The sequence below is a fragment of the Bos taurus genome, chromosome 11 (assembly GCF_002263795.3).
Source record: "Bos taurus isolate L1 Dominette 01449 registration number 42190680 breed Hereford chromosome 11, ARS-UCD2.0, whole genome shotgun sequence".
Lineage (NCBI taxonomy): Eukaryota > Metazoa > Chordata > Mammalia > Artiodactyla > Bovidae > Bos > Bos taurus.
The window spans coordinates 38,854,487-38,874,349 of NC_037338.1; the positions used below are offsets into that span (position 1 = coordinate 38,854,487).

The 19,863-nt window shown below is 43.8% G+C and overlaps 1 protein-coding gene across 9 annotated transcripts in view; it reads left to right on the top strand.

The window, feature by feature from the left end:
* Positions 1-19,863, top strand: part of CCDC85A (coiled-coil domain containing 85A) — a 226,278-nt gene that overhangs the window by 4,943 nt on the left and 201,472 nt on the right. For 6 of the 9 annotated variants that reach the window (XM_024998768.2, XM_024998769.2, XM_024998770.2 and 3 more), the window contains exon 2: positions 4,314-5,262. In XM_024998768.2, the coding sequence (XP_024854536.1) occupies positions 4,314-5,262 (949 nt within the window). Of the gene's footprint in view, positions 1-4,313; positions 5,267-19,863 lie in introns of all 9 variants that reach the window. The other 3 variants (XR_009496288.1, XR_009496289.1, XR_009496287.1) reach the window with 1 other exon arrangement.

Consider the following 19,863-nt stretch of genomic DNA (forward strand, 5'->3'; position numbering starts at 1 on the left):
TTCATTAGAAGGCAAAGGAAATAGCTAAAAATTGGAGAGGACATAATATTTGCAAGAACCCAGGTGGCGCTAGTGGTAAAGAACCCACCTGCTAATGCAGGAGACATAAGAGATGCAGGTTTGATCCCTGGGTTGGGCAGACCCCCTGGAGGAGGGTATGGCAACCCACTGCAGTATTCTTGCCTGGAAAATACCATGGACAGAGGAACCCGGTGGGCTACAGTCCATGGGGTTGCAAAGAGTCAGACATGACTGAAGCGAGTTAGCACGCATGCAGTGAAAAAAAGGAATAGTAAATAAATGAAATAAAAAAAAGGGGATACTGATAAAACTGAATGAGGCAATACCTATCCCTTCAACCTCAACTAGAATTCTGATACTTGAGCAACACAGGTTTGAATTGCTCAGGTCCACTTTTATAGGGATATTTTCACGAGTAAATACTGCAGGGCTATGATCTGCCATTGGTTGAATCCGTGATTGCAGATCTGGTGTGTATAGGGCCAACTATAAGTTTCATGGCTTTTCAACTTGGCCAGATGTCAGCACCCCTAGCCCCCAGCTTGTTCAGGGGTCACATGTATATATTTCACTCCATTTGGGAAGCAACCCATGGTGGCACAAGTCCTGTTTACTTCCCAGTTCTGGAGAAAACAGGAATAGTTGTAGGATAGTCAAAAGGTAATATTTTCACATGGGGATTCAGATGAAGAAGAACATGACTTGAGCTTTCTGTGAAATACCAGAATTAAGCTAAATGTGCAAGAATTTTTGAAGCTGCGAAAGATTGATTTTGTTTAGCATTATTTTCTTAGAATATCCACAGCTTCTGATTTTCCATAAGGCACCCGTGTCAAGGGATAATTTATTCTCTTATTACTATAGGCTCCAACACAGCAGGAGCCAGCAGAAAACAATAAGAAGCCTTTTGTCAGCAGCTAGAGCTGTGTCTTGTTTGGATCACTTGCCTAGGGCTTTAAAGGGTTGGTCGCTCCATCAACACCTATTAAGCATTCACTGTGTGCAGTGCACCAAGTCAGATGAATCAAATATGCAAAGAAAGACACTGAAATGGATTCTTGCCCTCCAGAAGCCATCTACATTAGAAAAGAAAAAAAAATGATGCCCAATGAGTGCTCTAAGGAGTGTTTCCCACAGGCAGTGAGCAGTGAGTAGAAATTCACTCATTCGTTCTTTCAGACCTGGTGCTCCTGCATACCCGGTGCTCTTCTAGGGCTGGTGGAGTCCTAGAAGTGCAAGCTCTCCTCTTAGGCAAATTCACAGACAGGACAAGGTAGTTTTTTCTAGTTGGAAATTTAGACCTAATCAGGGTTCCTAGTTGGCTGGTTCATAATTAGAGGGGTCTAAAGGTAGAAAGGCAGGAGAAAGCCTTTCAGGCCTGGTCCCAGGGTTTCTTCATTTTCCCTGGCAAAGGGAAGGTGATGGAGGCAGGAGAGATGTCACCTGCAGGGAGAGTGTTTGAAGATCAGTCTGGCCAGGGAGAGCTTGAATTGGAATGACTGAGGGAAGTTAGAGGCTGGGCAGATCAAGGCTGGGAGACCTGGGGATGCTTTTGGAGACAGCAGGCCTGAGGTCAGAGGTGGCACTGAGAAGCGGAAGAACTGGATGGGCGTTAGACACAAGGAAACAGAGCCATTGGTAATGCTAGGAGTTAGAATCAAGTTGGAAACTAAGCTGCACTGATCCTCTTTCTCCTCAGGCCTTGAGAATCACTCCTGCCTTAGGCCTCATGACTGCCAGGAGGTGCCAGGCATGGTTGGTAGATGTTTTATGGTTTACTTTCTAGTCAATATCAAGGAAAGTGTTGGAATCAGTCTGAGTTTGAGAGAATCAGGTCCCCTCTCTGAGTGCCTCTAGTTCTGGGTCGTCTGACAGTCACAAGACCAGAGGTTTTCAAGCTTTGTGAAGCAAGGGAAATCTTAGGTAGCTGCCCCCTTTCACCCCCTCCAAAGGATGATGCTGCAAGAAACAGCTACCCCTTTTACTCTGTGTGAATGGAGACTAAATGGGGATTTCACAATTAATTCTGAATTCCTTGATTTCAGGTATCCACAGTGGGGGTGCTGTGTGTGGGATACACAGAGGTGAAAGGAACAGATGGGTCTCCATTCTCATGCCTCTGGTCCTGTGAAGGAGGAGACTTGACCAACAGTCACACTCAACCATGTGTGATTAGAAGTTGTAAAAAGCCCAACAGGGGGGCCGTTGAAGGGGTCCAGCATGGAAGAGGACTTCCTTTAGCCTGAGTGAAAGGGGGAAGGGCTCATCCCTTGGGCCTGAGACCCGCCAGCATGGGTGGGGCTCAGTGCGTGATGGGGAGGAATGGTCTCACTTTGTGCACTGCCTCCAAGGGTAGCAGCCGCTGTTATCTCCCTCTACCTAGACTTTGTAGCCTCCTAGCTGGTCTTCCAGCTTTCACCTTATCCTGTCTCCCTCACTTCAAGTCCCTCCCTCCTTCCATCCCCCAGCAAACTTTTCTGCACAGAACACTGGTGATTCTTTATAGAATGAATCACATCATGTCAATCCTTGAGCCTCAGCTCATCGACAGTCCAGAATTTTCCTGTGGCTCCTGTGGCCCACATTACCTAGCCCTGGCACCCACCCACTTGGACGCCGCCTCCCAGACCTCCTTCCTCACTCTGCCCCTCCTGCTCATTCCGCTTTAGGTCCACGAGCCTTGCTGCAGCTTGAGCCACACTCGTCTCAGGGCTTTTACACTGGCCTTTCTCGCTTTCAACAAATGTTTGCTCCTTGATTTCTCCCAGGACTTTGCTCAAATGTTTTCCTTCTCTGCAGAGGTGCTTTCTCTTTATAGATAGTATTTTTTCACCTGCTTTAGTCTTTTTCCCAGCACTTTTTACTATATGACATTACGTTCTATACTTTTTGCTAGTCTTTCCCACCAAAATGAAAGCCATAGGAAGGTCAAGGTCCTTCAAGGTCAAGGTCCACAGTCAATGTCCTTGCTGTGTCCACTGATCTCTCCCTAGCACCTGGACTAATACCTTGCACATAATAGATGTTTACTAAATATTCATGAAGGAATCACCATTCATGCTGGAGAAGTAGGCCAGTTAAGAGGACTGGGAGCCTTTTGAGACTTACAGGATTTTGTACTTTATCCTAAGGGCAGTGAGACCCTTTTAAGGGTTTGAAGTATGGGAGTGACAAGGTAGGTTTCAGAGGTAGAGTTCAGGAGATGTGTTTGGCTTGCAAATGGGAGGTGAAGGAGAAGGAGGTGCCAGGCACAACTACAAATTCTTATGAAGAGAAACAGGATGGGTGGAGGTGGCATGTGCTGAGAGGTGTGATTTGGGGAGGGGAGTCTGGATATAACACAAGAGCTTGAGTTTCCATGAGATGCCTGGGAGACCTGTGGCGGTTGGGGGTGGCAATAAGGGGCTGGATGTGCAGGATTGAAGCGCCACCAGAGGGCAATTATGCTGCTCCCTAGTGAGGGATCAGGGCTGCGCATCCCATGTCATGGGCTGAACACCAAGGCTCTGTTTCTTGTTTGCGGTGATGAAAAGTCTGCTGCTTCAGAGCTTTTAAGTCTTTCGCAGGTCACAAGTAGCCATCTTTCTTTCTTGAAGGTGAAGCAGGGACCCTTGTCTTTTTTTTTTCTTTTTCTTTTTTACCGATTTCCTGTTAATGAACTGGCTGCTCCCTCAAGACTGACTGGATGACCTTGGACAGGTGAAGCTTTTCGAGGTCCAGTTTCCCATTCTGTAAAAGACCCATGATAACCATTATCCCCTGAGGGTTTGGTGAGAAGTAGATGAGATAATGCAAGTAAAACATAGGGCAGGGAGCATAATCGATACCCATTGTTTTTATTTTTATGGATAGCTAGGCATCTTTTGGAGAAGGCAATGTCAACCCACTCCAGTACTCTTGCGTGGAAAATCCCATGGACGGAGGGGCCTGGTGGGCTGCAGTCCATGGGGTCGCTAGGAGTAGGACACAACTGAGTGACTTCACTTTCACTTTTCCCTTTCATGCATTGGAGAAGGAAATGGCAACCCACTCCAGTGTTCTTGCCTGGAGAATCCCAGGGACGGGGGAGCCTGGTGGACTGCTGTCTATGGGGTCGCACAGAGTCAGACACGACTGAAGCGACTTAGCAGCAGCAGCAGGCATCTTTAGCTTGCTCTCACCTTTTCACTTCCTCCCCTAACATCACAGAGAATTCACCCATTCCAGACTCCCAGTTCCCAGGAGGTCTGAGCCTAGTGCCCCGGCCCATACACGATTACTCCTCCCTTGAATGGCTGTGTGTCTCTTTTCAGGATATTAACCAGAAACTCCAGGAGGACAACCAGGAGCTGAGGGACCTCTGCTGTTTCCTGGATGATGACCGGCAGAAGGGCAAGAGGGTGTCCCGGGAGTGGCAGAGACTGGGCCGGTATACGGCGGGGGTGATGCACAAGGAAGTGGCCTTATACCTGCAGAAGCTGAAGGAGCTGGAGGTGAAGCAGGAGGAGGTGGTGAAGGAGAACATGGAGCTCAAGGAGCTGTGTGTGCTGCTGGACGAGGAGAAGGGCCCGGGCTGCGCGGGCAGCCGTTGCTCCATCGACAGCCAGGCCAGCCTGTGCCAGCTCTCCGCCACCACAGCACCCTACGTGCGGGACGTGGGCGACGGCAGCAGTACTTCGAGCACCGGCAGCACCGACAGCCCCGACCATAAGCACCACGCGAGCGGCAGCAGCCCTGAGCACCTGCAGAAACCCAGGGCGGAGGGCAGCCCGGAACATTCCAAGCACGGGAGTGCCAGCCCCGAGCATCTGCAGAAAGCTAGGGCCTCCGGGACCCCAGATCACCCCAAAGCTCTCAAAGGCCCCAGCCCTGAGCACCACAAACCCTTGTGCAAGGGCAGTCCAGAACAGCAGAGGCACCCACACGCAGGGAACAGCCCGGAAACGCTGCCCAAGCACGTGCTGAGCGGGAGCCCCGAACACTTCCAGAAGCACAGGCCTGGCGGCAGCCCCGAGCACACCAGGCACAGTGGAGGGAGCCCCGAGCATCTGCAGAAACACGCCCTCGGTGGGAGCCTGGAGCACCTCCCCAGGGTCAGGGGCACCAGCCCCGAGCACCTCAAACAGCATTTCGGAGGGAGCCCTGATCACAAACACGTGGGTGGAGGCGGCAGCGGCAGCAGCAGCAGGGAGGGCACCCTCCGAAGGCAGGCGCAAGAAGATGCGTCAGCCCATCACCGGAATGTCTACAGTGGCATGAACGGTGGGTCAGTACGTGCTGCGGAGCTGGGGCAACTCTGTAGACAGTTAAGATGATGAAAGGCTTGCCAGCCACGTAAGAAAGTGCAGGTGCCAGCAGTCGCTGGCCTGGAGGTGTGTGGGGAAGGGCAGCATATATTTGCCCCCAAATTATGATGCGTTGTTACTCCCCCTCCATTTGTCCTCGTTTTATGCATTTATCAGGTAGCCTGGAGAATGCTGGGGAGGAGGGGGCAGGGGAAGGAGAGGAAAACAATAATTCTGTGGGACCCTGAGTGGTTAGGGTGAGATGTCGGTCATTGAAGATAAAAATAGAACCAATCTAAGATTTCTGTATCTTGAACATTTTCCTAGTTGTGTATAGTTTCCTACCGGGCTCTGCTGAAACAGGTGACCAAAGCTTTTTGAATCCAGTTAACAGCTTTTATGTGCAGGAAGAAATAAGTATTTATTATGAAAAACAATAACACTAAAAAAGAACTAGGGCATCCTTAAATGGCTTGAAACTGGGTTGCCAGGCGCCTGTAAACATGCCTTACTTTACCTTGAGAATGTTTTGCACTGTGTTGGGGACTTTAACAGGAATCTGTGACTTTTCTTTCCATCTGGAGTGCATCAAATGATTTCCTTCCCAGTTCAGTCAAAACCCACCCGATCCTCTCACCAAAGTCCCTCAAAACGTATTCTGAGTAGCATGCTCTTTTACATTGTGAGTCGTCTTTCTGGTTATTTAAATGTTCCTTTAAAATGTACAGATGTGTTTGGACATTCTTTTGCTTTCCAAAGCATAACAGCCACTACATTTGCTGAAGCACCCCTAAACCTGACTCCAAACCTTTTGGAAGAGGTTTAATTTTCTGCATCTTGGTTCTGAAACCACTTTGAACTCTAGAGAAAATAGTTTTCTGTTTAAAAAAAAAAATCCTCACAGTTCTTTTATGTTACATGTGGCTGAGTTAGAACTAAAATGACAGGTTTTGTGGAGTTTTTGCATCCAAAAAATTTCAGTATCTGAGGTTTTTCACTTTATTTGAAAGCTGCCCCAGAGTCTGTGTGCAGTCAGCTCTGAGCAGTGGTCGAGGGCACTCATTTTAGCAATGACACAAGGGGGTAAATTTTCAATATTATACTTGGGGATTTACCTGTTGGATTTCATTTCATCCTAATCTCATAGTGCTGAAGATTGACTCCTGAAGCTTGGCTTCTAATACATTCAATATTTTAAGCACAGATTTGGAACTGGAAAGAGCAGGAAAGGGCGGATGCCGTTGCTTTCTCAGTTGTGTGTGCTGGGAGGTGGAAGCCAGGAGAAGCCAGTTCACTGCTGCGTCGAGGCCACTGCCTGGCTGGCGGGGGCTTTTCCTTTGCTGATGCGCCCTCCCTTGCACTTGCTCTTTCATGGGGAGGTGCAGGAGCGGCCTGATTGCAGGGCAGCCTCAGCTGTGTAGTTCTCACAAGCGATGAAATTCTTTTAAGAAGATATTTTGGTTGTGTTGCTATCACAGGATGTATATATCACCAGCCATGAAACTTGACTTTGGGGGTAATGGGTTAATGGGAAGGTAAAGTTGATGACTTCCATTTCTTGATTATTTTTTAACTAGCATGACAAGTAAATGTGCACACTATTTTGAGGAAATTTTGTATCTTGAACCCAAATAAAGATTACTTAAGGGTGGGTGGTTCACTTACAAAACAATTCTTCTTGCAAAAGAAATTATTTAAATAAAGAACTTCTCTAATTAATGTACGATTTAACTTACCAGAAGAGATTTTAGGTGCAGTTTTTAAGCAATTTGTGCTAAGTAAGGTCTGTCTCTAGATTGAGAGGACATTACATCATGGAATCTTATTGCCTGAGTTCAGACAAATTTCACAGGAAAATTATTAAAAAAAATTTATTTTAATTTAGTTAAAAATTTGATGTAACATAGATGTAGTCTTTAGAATGAAACCATAGCTTCTTGTTTACTTCAGGTTTTCTCTTTCAAAAGTGACAAATATTCTGACAGTTGATATCCTCACCAAAGTGTATTTGTAGTCCATTTGCATTGCATTTTTATTTCAATAATTAATTGGAAAATGAAGAGGCACAATGAGATGTTTATGGATCATCAGCCTGGAAACTTGGGCACTGGTAGCCTGTGTTTATCCTGCTGTTGCAAATTAATTTTTTATATGGATGGTAAGACATGACTTTTCAAATTTTTAAATCCCCACACACTTTGGTTGAATTACTGGTTTATAAACAGATAGGAATCAAGAGCGAGGTAAATCCCAAATTGCAAATTTGCTGAGTCATTTACAGAGCCCTTCAGTGTGGGGTTGGAGTGATGGGTGTTTTGGATGAGCACTTAAATGTTTTTGCTTGAACACAAAGCAGGTGAAAGTTGTGAGGGAGTCATCTTGTGTGATTTGGCAGGTGTAGCAGCATTCCCGACTTACGGGTCTACCGGTAAGCCATCCCTAGTTGTGACGATTATATCTCCAGATGGCTGTCAAATGTTCCTGGGGTAGCAAGATGGCAAAATTGCCCCTGGTTCAAAATCACTGCTTTCGAGCAGTGTTTTTCAGTTTGGCTGCTGGTTAAAATCACTGGGCTGACTTTGTAAAAACACTGGTGCATGGACTCCACGTTCTGATGAACATTGATTTGTTCTGGCACTGTCCTGTGGGCACATTATAAAAAAGAACCGTTCAGGTGATTCTAATAAGCAGACCAGGTGGAAGCCCCTAGCCAAGGTGCGTGGTTGTTGGATAAGATAGGTTGGTGTGAGTGAAGCTCTTAAACACCTAGGCAGCCTGGGAAGAAGGAAGTTCTTTCCTTTGCTGAACTCCAGAACTGAGAGGACTGATCACAGCAGCTACCGAAAACCTGCACCCCTCACAACCCCAGCCCAAGGCTATCTTTGGGGGTATGGGTTGAAAATTTGAGTTTTTGGTGGGTGGGATTATTAGGTTAGTTTGGGGAAGTTCTGACATACGAATCATTTAAGGCTACTTTTTAAAGCCTTCAAATCAAGATAAAGAAGCATGGGGGTTTCTAACTTATTTCCAGTGGCTGCTTACGGTGCTTGTATATCACGTGGCATCTGCCATCCTAATGGCTTTTTCCCACAAGAGAACCCCGCATTTCAGATCTCTCAGTTTATAGGTTTTACCTTGAGTTTTAAGATTGCTTCTAATTCTCTGTTGAGGTTACTAATGAGTAGATGAAAGATGCTGATAACACAAAAATGGCTTTGTCTGTTAGGAATGAGATAACCTGTGTGTGGAAGAGCACAGCAGGGTTTCTCTGAACAAGGTTGACTGTGAGTTCAATAGTGGTACATTACAGCATGACTGATCGCTCTCATCCATCTTTTATTTTTGCTTAGAAAAAGTCAGACCATCACTTATGAATGCATTGGACAATAGAAATTGACTGTCTCTTGGGAGAAAAATGTCAGCAGTTACAGAAATACTACAGAACTGATTTTTAACTGAGGTTCTCTGAGTATAATTTCTATTGTGTGAGCTGACACAGAGATGGTTAAAGACATGGATAATAGTTTTTAATCTTCAAGCTTCAGTATGGTAATTTGGTAGCCTTATATACACTTTGATAGGTTATCAATTTTAAGACATTTTGAAAAATATAATTGATTATACTCTACCTGTTTATTCAAAGCATGTTGCATTTATCATAAGAATAAATTTGATTTAATGACATCAGTCAGTTCAATTCAATCGCTCAGTCATGTCTGACTCTTTGCGACCCCATGGACCATAGCACGCCAAGCCTCCCTGCCCATCACCAAATCCCAGAGTCGACCCAAACCCATGTCCATCGAGTTGGTGATGCCATCCAACCATCTCATCCTCTGTTGTCCCCTTCTCCTCCTGCCCTCAATCTTTCCCAGCATCAGGGTCTTTTCCAATGAGGCAGCTCTTTGCATCAGGTGGCGAAAGTATTGGAGTTTCAGCTTCAGCATCAGTCCTTCCAATGAACACCCAGGACTGATCTCCTTTAGGATGGACTGGTTGGATCTCCTTGTAGTCCAAGGGATTCTCAAGAGTCTTCTCCAACACCACAGTTGAAAAGCATTAATTCTTTGGCATTCAGCTTTCTTTATAGTCCAACTCTCACATCCATACATGACTACTGGAAAAACCATAGCTTTCACTAGACAGACCTTTGTTGGCAAAGTAATGTCTCTGCTTTTTAATATGCTATGTTGGTCATAACTTTCCTTCCAAGGAGTAAGTGTCTTTTAGTTTCATGGCTGCAATCACCATCTGCAGTGATTTTGGAGCCCAGAAAAATAAAGTCTGACACTGTTTCCCCCATCTATTTCCCATAAAGTGATGGGACCAGATGCCATGATCTTCGTTTTCTGAATGTTGAGCTTTAAGCCAACTTTTTCACTCTCCTCTTTCACTTTCATCAAGAGGCTTTTTAGTTCCTCTTCACTTTCTTCCATAAGGGTGGCGTCATCTGCATATCTGAGGTTATTGATATTTCTCCCGGCAATCTTGATTCTAGCTTGTGCTTCATCCAGCCCAGCATTTCTCATGATGTATTCTGCATATAAGTTAAATAAACAGGGTGACAATATACAGCCTTGACGTACTCCTTTTCCTATTTGGAACCAGTCTGTTGTTCCATGTCCAGTTCTAACCGTTGCTTCCTGACCTGCATACAAATTTCTCAAGAGGCAGATCAGGTGGTCTGGTATTCTCATCTCTTTCAGAATTTTCCACAGTTTATTGTGATCCACACAGTCAAAGGCTTTGGCATAGGCAATAAAGCAGAAATAGATGTTTTTCTGGAACTCTCTTGCTGTTTCCATGATCCAGCGGATGTTAGCAATTTGATCTCGGGTTCCTCTGCCTTTTCTAAAACCAGCTTGAACATCAGGAAGTTCACGGTTCACGTATTGCTGAAGCCTGACTTGGAGAATTTTGAGCATTACTTTACTAGCATGTGAAATGAGTGCAATTGTGTGGTAGTTTGAGCATTCTTTGGCATTGCCTTTCTTTGGGATTGGAATAAAAACTGCCCTTTTCCAGTCCTGTGGCCACTGCTGAGTTTTCCATATTTGCTGGCATATTGAGTGCAGCACTTTCACGGTGTCGTCTTTCAGGATTTGAAATAGCTCAACTGGAATTCCATCACCTCCACTAGCTTTGTTCGTAGTGATGCTTCCTAAGACCCACTTGACTTCACATTCCAGGATGTCTGGCTCTAGGTGAGTGATCACACCATCGTGATTATCTGGGTTGTGAAGCTCTTTTTGGTACTGGTCTTCTGTGTATTCTTGCCATCTCTTCTTAATATCTTCTGCTTCTGTTAGGTCCATACCATTTCTGTCCTTTATCGAGCCCATCTTTGCATGAAATGTTCCCTTGGTATCTCTAATTTTCTTGAAGAGATCTCTAGTCTTTCCCATTCTATTGTGTTCCTTTATTTCTTTGTATTGATCACTGAGGAAGGCTTTCTTATCCTTGCTATTCTTTGGAACTCTGCATTCAGATGCTTATATCTTTCCTTTTCTCCTTTGCTTTTCACTTCCCCGGCTTTTCACAGCTATTTGTAAGGCCTCCTCAGACAGCCATTTTGCTTTTTAGTATTTCTTTTTCTTGGGGATGGTCTTGATTTCTGTCTCCTGTATAATGTCACAAACCTCCATTCATAGTTCATCAGGCACTCTGTCTATCAGATCTAGTCCCTTAAATCTGTTTCTCACTTCCACGGTATAGTCATAAGGGATTTGATTTCGGTCATACCTGAATGGTCTAGTGTTTTCTCCACTGTCTTCAATTTAAGTCTGAACTTGGCAATAAGGAGTTCATGATCTGAGCCACAGTCAGCTCCTGGTCTTGTTTTGCTGACTGTATAGAGCTTCTCTATCTTTGGCTGCAAAGAATAAATCAGTCTGATTTTGGTGTTGACCATCTGGTGATGTCCATGTGTAAAGTCTTCTCTTGTGTGGTTGGAAGAGGGTGTTTGCTATGACCAGTGCATTCTCTTGGCAAAACTCCTATTAGTCTTTGCCCTGCTTCATTCCTTATTCCAAGGCCAAATTTGCCTATTACTCCAGGTGTTTCTTGACTTCCTACTTTTGCATTCCAGTCCCCTATAATGAAAAGGACATCTTTTTTGGGTGTTAGTTCTATTTAATGACATAGAATGCTTAATATTGGAAATATAGTTTAAGATATTGCAAAATATCTGCGGGGCAAACTATTATTGGAAAACCTAGATGGCTTACAGAGGTAATTTCTAGTAGAATGTAAGGTTTTCAGCTGCACTGGCAATAATAGCACCAAGCTATAAACATTCTTGAAATCTTGGGGACCATTTTAATCTTCTAAAGAGATTATCTGTATCATCTATATGCTCTATATGTATGTGTGTGTATATATATATATATTTCAGTAACTTTAATATTATGTCTAAATAATGCCAGCCATTCAGCTGATTGATTCTGTTTAGCATACATCTTCAAATGCATTTGGGTTCAGTCACGTAAGCTATGAAGCTGAAGACAAATTACTTTCAGCTGATCATGGTCGTGCTCTTTAGACCTAGTTGAAATCAATTAAACATTTGTAGTTTGGGGTCCATGGCAACTTTTCAGAAGATATGCACAGTAGGAAAATACCCTTGAGTTAGTAATGCTTTTATCTTTTTAAATGAAATGATTCAGAAAAAGCCTAACTTACAACAAAATTACGGTGACTATTCCATTTCATCTGAGAAGTCATTTTCACAAGTGTCAAATGAATAAGACAGAATGATTGCTGTAAGGCTCTACATTTACTCATAGTAATGATAGATTATTCTGGAGACGTCAGTGTGGGGATCATATTAGTTAAGCTCCACTGCTCAAAAGTAAGAATGTGAAGGCAAAACTTGCAAAAAAAAACTTGAAAAAAAAAAGTTTTGTTTGTATAGTACCACTGGGCTAGTGTGTGCTGAAGTCTCTTGGAGGAGGGCGTGAGAACCCACTCCAGTATTCTTGCCTGGAGAATCTCATGGACTGAGGAGCCTGGGTGTCTCCAGAGGTGGCTACAGTCCATAAGGTCGAAGAGTTGGGCATGCCTGAAGCGACTTAGCATGTACACATGTGCTGAAGTCTATGGCCCTAGACTCTGAAATTACTCGTTTTAGCCACTTCTGATATTTAGAAACTCTGAAGCTAGATAGAGCTGTTGAGTCCCTATGTTAGATGGCTCATCTTTATTTGTTTTCCAATATCTACTTTTAATAGATTTTCAGTCACTCTAGTACCAGCATGGTGTCAGCAGTATTCCTTGTTGCCCTTACCTGGCCTGATTTTAACTCATGTCCTTGCTGTTTCTAAATTCTGCTCTGCTCTAATGGTTTTCATACCTTGGGAAAATGGATAACCACACTGATTAGAAAGAACTGTGTTGAAAACAAGAGTAAGTGACCTTGAAGTATCCTTCTGTGAGTAAAGTGCATGGGCTTTAGTGCATGATCCATGTGTCATGCATTTATCAGTTATTTGGGCTGAAAAAGTAAGTTTTTGCTTGTTTTCTGGGTCTTGACTGTGTTTCAGATAATAGTGTTTCTGTAATACAGGGGTGCCTCTACCCTTCAAAAATTTGCTCTATTGAAGACCTACTTTAGTACCTGTTTTCGCTAACCTAAAGAAATCTAAAGAGGATATTCAATTTTATGGAAAAGTGAAAAGCAAAAATGGCTTTCAGGGTTGGTTTGGCAGTGAGCCTCTGGAGACCCAGTGGACACCCCAGCGGTGAGGGCGGCACCCCCAAGCTCCTTCCCCAGGAAGCACACTCAGCGTCAGGCCTCCGTAGCTTTGCATTGTGCCTGTGAGCATCCGTGCTTTACCTCAATTTGCTTTGTGCATCTGTTAGCAAGATGTGTCTGAGGTAATTGCTGCTTCACTTTTCGCCATTTCAGCTTACAAACAGTTTCATAGGATCGCTCATTTTTTTTCTGATAGCAGGAGAACCTGTTAGCAACTCAGCAATTTTTGCTCCTTGGGTACTACAGAACAACCAGGTTGCTCTTAATACTACTTTAATGCATAGTGTTTATGACAAGCTTTGTGAACATTTGAAGAAAAACACTTATTTTGAACTCGATCCTGGGAAATATTAAAAGTTTCATTTTATGAAATGGGCTGATTCTTCAAGAGTTCTAGGAAATTTGTGATTCAACATCAAGAGAGTAGACCATGGGACACTTGAGAAATCAGACGTGTGAAATCTCAGCTCTAATTTCTATGTCTCTAATCTGCAAGAGAGTGAGGTTCAAGTTACTGCTGCTCCTGACATAAATTGCCTCCTCTTTTAGAGTGCCATTTGAGAGTTTCCAATAGAAAGAGTGGCTGCTCTTTCAGAGAGTGGAGATCCTTGAGCAGCAGAGTGGCAGAAGAGGTGTTTAGAGAGGAGAAAAGAGCAGAAGAATAGCAGCTTGTTTCATTGTCCTTATAAAGGCAATGCTGGTTTGTCCTTCTTAAGGAAGGACAATGGCTAAGTTATTCACACCATTGAGTTGTTTACAGTCTTCATGTGCCAAAGAGTTAAATGTATTGCAGCGCTAACATACTTGAATCATTATGGAAGGGTGCACAAAGTCTTGGGAGTTCATCTTGGCCCTGGTTTGAAATTAGGCACACATTCAATTATAAATAGATGAAAGTATGGGGAGTGATATTTTTTAGTTTTTTCCTTCTTCAGATCCTTAGTTTTGTAGGCCTCCCATGGGCTTTTCTATAAGACGGTATATGTAAAAGAGAAAGGTTGGGTTTGATGATTGCTGTAAGTTTCTGTTTCAGTTATTTGCTTTTCTCTCGTGTGCACACTACATTGAGTGTTCTTATATGCACTTTTCATCAAACATTAAATGCTTTGTATTTGAAAATACTGAATGACTCCTTCCATTTTCAGCTACATAAAGGAAAGTAACTACTTAAATTTAAAAATCTCACAGGCAAGATAATTATATCACCATTTTTGCTTGCTGCTGTGGTTGAGGGATAGAATGTTTTGGTTACCTTTCGATGACCAAAATTTTGAAGATGGTTTCTGATTCCTGAGTTGGTTTCTCTAGTCAGACATGTTCATTGCTATGTTAAACTCAGAATTTTGTCTTCTAGTCTTGATTATAAAGGAAACTGAAAGGCTCTCTCATCTTTCTTCCAATTATTGAGGGGGGCATCTTTTGGCTTTTAGGGGTGACCCCGATCTGGCTGATGTGCAGCTGCAGCTTCCTGAGTGTCCATAAATGCTTCTTGTTTTAGAAATGTTAAGTGTGAATTGCATTTGGGAGCATAGATACATGTGTTCGTACGTATTTATTTTATTTGGTTAATTGAGAATGTCTATTTCACTGCTAAACAATTAGGACACTATCTGATAACACTTGGAGCTGTAAGTTCAGTTCAGTCGCTCAGTCATGTCCGACTGTTTGCAGCCCCATGGACTGCGGCACACTACCAGGCTTCCCTGTCCATCACCAACTCCCGGAGCTTGCTCAAACTCATGTCCATCAAGTCCATGGAGCTCCCACTTGATGGAGCTGTAAAGTCCTCTCCATTTCATGCACTTCTGATTGAGAAAATTGACTTTCAGAGATGTTCAGTGAGTTGTTCAAGGCCAATTGCCAGTTAGTAGAGAACTAGAATCCTGTTGACTCCAGGGCAAAGCATCACTTTTATAAAGATATTTAATCCTCCAGACTTTGAAGGTGCTTGATGTAGGGGTAGTGTTAACAAAGATGCTAAATAGAATAGGAAACCAGTCTTCCTGTATTCCTGTTGGAAATTCCAGAAAACCAGCAAATTGCAATGATGAGTGAGATAGGGTGGATGTCAGTAGACTTGGGCCTAGAGAAGTTACAGAGGAGACCTGGAGATGCAGGAGGGGAGCTGGGATCGCTTGCCTTTGATTCAGTTAAATGGGGTGAACTGTTTACAGCTGGGTGAACACGTCTTGAAATGCATCCCTAGTAGAAGGAATATTCCTGCTCTTTGCTTGAGAGACCAATGGCCTTCTTGCTCTTTTTCCTCACACATGGACTTATCCCATCCCAGGACCACATTCCTCCAGATCAATAGTCTTGTGAAAATAGGCTGACGTTAGTCCTGTCCTCACACATCTGATTGTCTTCACAGCCAAAGGGCTTTGTCTGGAGAAGTGTCAGCTTCTGGACCACAAGAAACAGAAGGAAAGACCAGGAGCAAGGGGTCAGACCAGATGGCAACACCAACTGCTCTCAAGGAATTGTGTTTTTAATAACTCTGCTTACTGCAAACAAAACTAATTAAGCCTGTTTTTCTGATTTATGCTACTGTCGGCAGAAGTAAAGTACACTTTCATTACACTTTTGGTGTCATTTAAAAGGTCAGGATATCTGAGTTGCAAATTTCTGTTCCAAGCAGCCTGGTCTGTTGAACTACTCTTGAGAATTCAAATGAACTATGCTTGTTAATTCAGCATCTCTTCAATTTTTCCTAAACAGCAAGTGCCAGTTCACCTGTTCACCTACACAGTGTGATATAACCCTGACAGACAAGTCACTTAGTCGTATCTGTAGGTGATGGATTCCTAGTGACTCACAGGAAAGTGATGTAAAAGTCAACTTACAGGAAAGAAGGGGACAGAATGAAATTACTGGACAAAGGCTGAGTGAGGGGGTGCCTTGAGGAATGTCAAAAGATCTACCTATTTGGTGGTGCCCCTTGTTGCTGATGGGCAGCAGTCTTATGTGATAGGCAAGGTCAGCTGCCTCAGTGTTACAGGACCCAACCAGAATTGACCTGGTTATGGAGCTGTATGGGAGGGAAGGGGGACTGGCTGAATTTAGCTGTTTATTGTATATAGAGGGCACTTTGGAAGAGAATACATTTACAATTATGATCAATTAGAGGTCTAGAAATAAACATTATTCAGGTGGTTTGTCATGAATAGCTTCCTCATTGCAGTGATTTTCATGAGAAACTGTTAGGAATCAAGAAACAGGCTTGAAAATTGCTTGATTTTATAGTTTCCCTTTAGCTCTTAAACGGAGAGCAATACTTAGTCCTTCTTACTCTTACACTATATGCCATATGGTTTTCACCCTAAACTACTTTTGACTTTTTCCTGTTGCAATCTCAAAATTGCCTACTTGGGTTTTATTGGCCTAGTACATAAATCTATCTGTGATGGAAACATTGTTCTTGCTAGAGTCTGACTAGCCATGTATACAGTAGGCATTTATTTAAAAAAGAGCACTAGGTTACTACTATTATACCTATTCACAAAACATAGCTAGGTATTTTTACATTTGTAGGTATAGGTGGAATTTCACATTTTAAAGGAATATGTAGATCAGTTCAGTTCAGTCTCACAGTTGTGTCAGACTCTTTGCGACCCCATGGACTGCAGCATGCCAGGCCTCCATGTCCATCACCAACTCCCAGAGTTTACCCAAACTCATGTCCATTGAGTCGGTGATGCCATCCAACCATCTCATCCTCTGTCGTCCCCTTCTCCTGCCTTCAATCTTTCCCAGCATCAGTGTCTTTTCAAATGAGTCACTTCTTCCCATCAGGTGGCCAAAGTATTGGAGTTTCAACTTCAGCATCAGTCCTTCCAATGAATATTCAGAACTGGATTTCCTTTAGGATGGACTGGTTGGATCTCCTTTCTGTCCAAGGGAATCTCAAGAGTCTTCTCCAACACCACAGTTCAAAACCGTCAGTTCTTCGGTGCTCAGCTTCTTTATACTCCAACTCTCACATCCATATATGACTACTGGAAAAATCATAGCTTTGACTAGATTGACCTTTTTTGGCAAAGTAATGTCTCTGCTTTTTAAAATGCTGTCTAGGTCAGTCATAACTCTTCTACCAAGGAGCAAGCGTCTTTTAATTTCATGGCTATAGTCACCATCTGCAGTGATTTTTGGAGCCCCCCAAAATAAAGTCTGTCACTGTTTCCACTGTTTCCCCATTTATTTGCCAGGAAGTGATGGGACCAGATGCCATGATCTTCGTTTTCTGAATGTTGAGCTTTAAGCCAACTTTTTCACACTCCTCTTTCGTTTTCATCAAGAGGCTCTTTAGTTCTTTGCTTTCTGTTGTAAGGGTGGTGTCATCTGCATATCTGAGATTATTGATATTTCTCCTGGCAATCTTGATTCCAGCTTGTATTTCATCCAGCCCAGCATTTCTCACGGTGTACTCTGCATAGAAGTTAAGTAAGCAGGGTGACAGTATATAGCCTTGACCTACACCTTTCCCAATTTGGAACCAGTCTGTTGTTCCATGTCCAGTTCTAAATTGCTTCTTGGCCTGCATACAGATTTCTCAGGAGGCAGCTCAGGTGGTCTGGTATGCCCATCTCTTTCAGAATTTTCTACAGTTTATTGTGATCCACACAGTCAAAGGCTTTGGCATAATCAATAAAGCAGAAACAGATGTTTTTCTGGAACTCTCTTGCTTTTTCGATGATCCGTCGGATGTTGGCAATTTGATCTCTGGTTCCTCTGGCCTTCCTAAAACCAGCTTGAACAGTTCATGTACTGTTGAAGGCTGGCTTGGAGAATTTTGAGCATTACTTTACCTGCAATTGTGCAGTAGTTTGAGCATTCTTTGGCATTGCCTTTCTTTGGGATTGGAATGAAAACTGACCTATTCCAATCCTGTGGCCAATGCTGCGTTTTCCAAATTTGCTGACATAGAATGCAGCACTTTCACATCATCATCTTTTAGGATTTGAAATAGCTCAACTGGAATTCCATCACATCCACTAGCTTTGTTTGTAGTGATGCTTCCTAAGGTTCACTTGACTTCAGATTCCAGGATGTCTGGCTCTAGGTGTGTGATCACACCATCGTGATTATCTGGGTCGTGAAGATCTCTTTTGTATAGTTCTTCTGTGTATTCTTGCCACCTCTTCTTAATATCTTCTGCTTCTGTTAGATCCATACCATTTCTGTCCTTTATTGTGCCCATCTTTGCATGAAAAGTTCCTTTGGTATCTCTAAGTTTCTTGAAGAGATCTCTATTCTATTAACCTTTGCCCTGCTTCATTCTGTACTCCTAGACCAAATTTGCCTGTCACTCTGGATGTCTCTTGACTTCCTACTTTTGCATTCCAGTCCCCTATAATGAAAAGAACATCTTTTTTGAGTGTTAGTTCTAGAAGGTCTTGTAGGTCTTCATAGAACCTTTCAACTTCAGCTTCTTCAGGATTACTGGTTGGGGCATAGACTTGGATTACTGTGATATTGAATGGTTTGCCTTGGAAATGAACAGAGATCATTATGTTTTTTAGATTGCATCCAAGTACTGCATTTTGGACTCTCTTGTTGACTATGATGTCTACTCCATTTCTTCTAAGGGATTCTTGCCCACAGTAGTAGATATAACGGTCATCTGAGTTGAATTCACCCATTCCAGCCCATTGTAGTTTGCTCTTGCCATCTCCTGTTTGTCCAATTTGCCTTGATTCATGAACCTAACATATTGGCCAGTAGCATATTGGGCACAACTGACCTGGGGGGTTCATCTTTCAGTGTCCTATCTTTTTGCCTTTTCATACTGTTCATGGGGTTCTCAAGGCATGAATACTGAAGTGGTTTGCCATTCCCTTCTCCAGAGGACCATGTTTTGTCAGATCTCTCCACTATGACCCGTCCGTCTTGGGTGCCCCTAGACGGCATAGCATGTAGTTTCATTGAGTTAGACAAGGCTGTGGTCCATGTGATTAGATTCGTTAGTTTTCTGTGATTGTGGTTTTCAGTTTGTCTGCCCTCTGATGGAGAAGGATAAGAGGCTTACGGAAGCTTCCTGATGGGAGAGACTGACTGAGGGGGAGACTGGGTCTTGTTCTGATGGGCGGGGCCATGCGCAGTATATCTTTAATCCAAATTTCTGTTGAAGGGCAGGGCTGTGTTCCCTCCCTGTTATTTGATCTGAGGCCAAACTATGGTGGAGGTAATGAAAATAATGGTGACATCCTTCAAAAGGTCCCATGCACACACTTGGTACCCTCAGTGTCCCCAACCCTGCAGCAGGCCACTGCCGACCCATGCCACCGCTGGAGACTCCTGGACACTCATGGGCAAGTCTGGGTCAGTCTCTTGTGGGGTCACTGCCCCTTTCTCCTGGGTCCTGCTGCACACAAGGTTCTGTTTGTGCCCTTCCAGAGTCTGTTTCCCCAGTCCTGTGTAAATTCTGGAGGCTCTATGGTGGGGTTAATGGTGACCTCCTCCAAGAGGGCTTATGCCATACCCAGATTTGCTCCACCCAGAGCCCCTGTCCCTGCCCCTGGAGCAGTCCACTGCTGACCCATACCTCTCAGGAGAAACTCAAACCCAGTTCTGTCTCAGTCTCTGTGGGGTCTCTGGGTCCCGGTGTGCACAAGGTATGTTTGAGACCTCTGATTGTCTCTTGCAGGTATGGGGTTTGATTCCAAATGTGATTTTGCCCCTCCTACTGTCTTGCTGGGGCTTCTCCTTGCCCTTGGACATGGGGTATCTCCTCAAAGTTGCTCCAGCACCAAGCAGCCACTGCTCCTGTGCCTACTGTCTTGCTGGGGCTTCTCTGCCCTTGGATGTGGGGTATCTCCTCACAGTTGC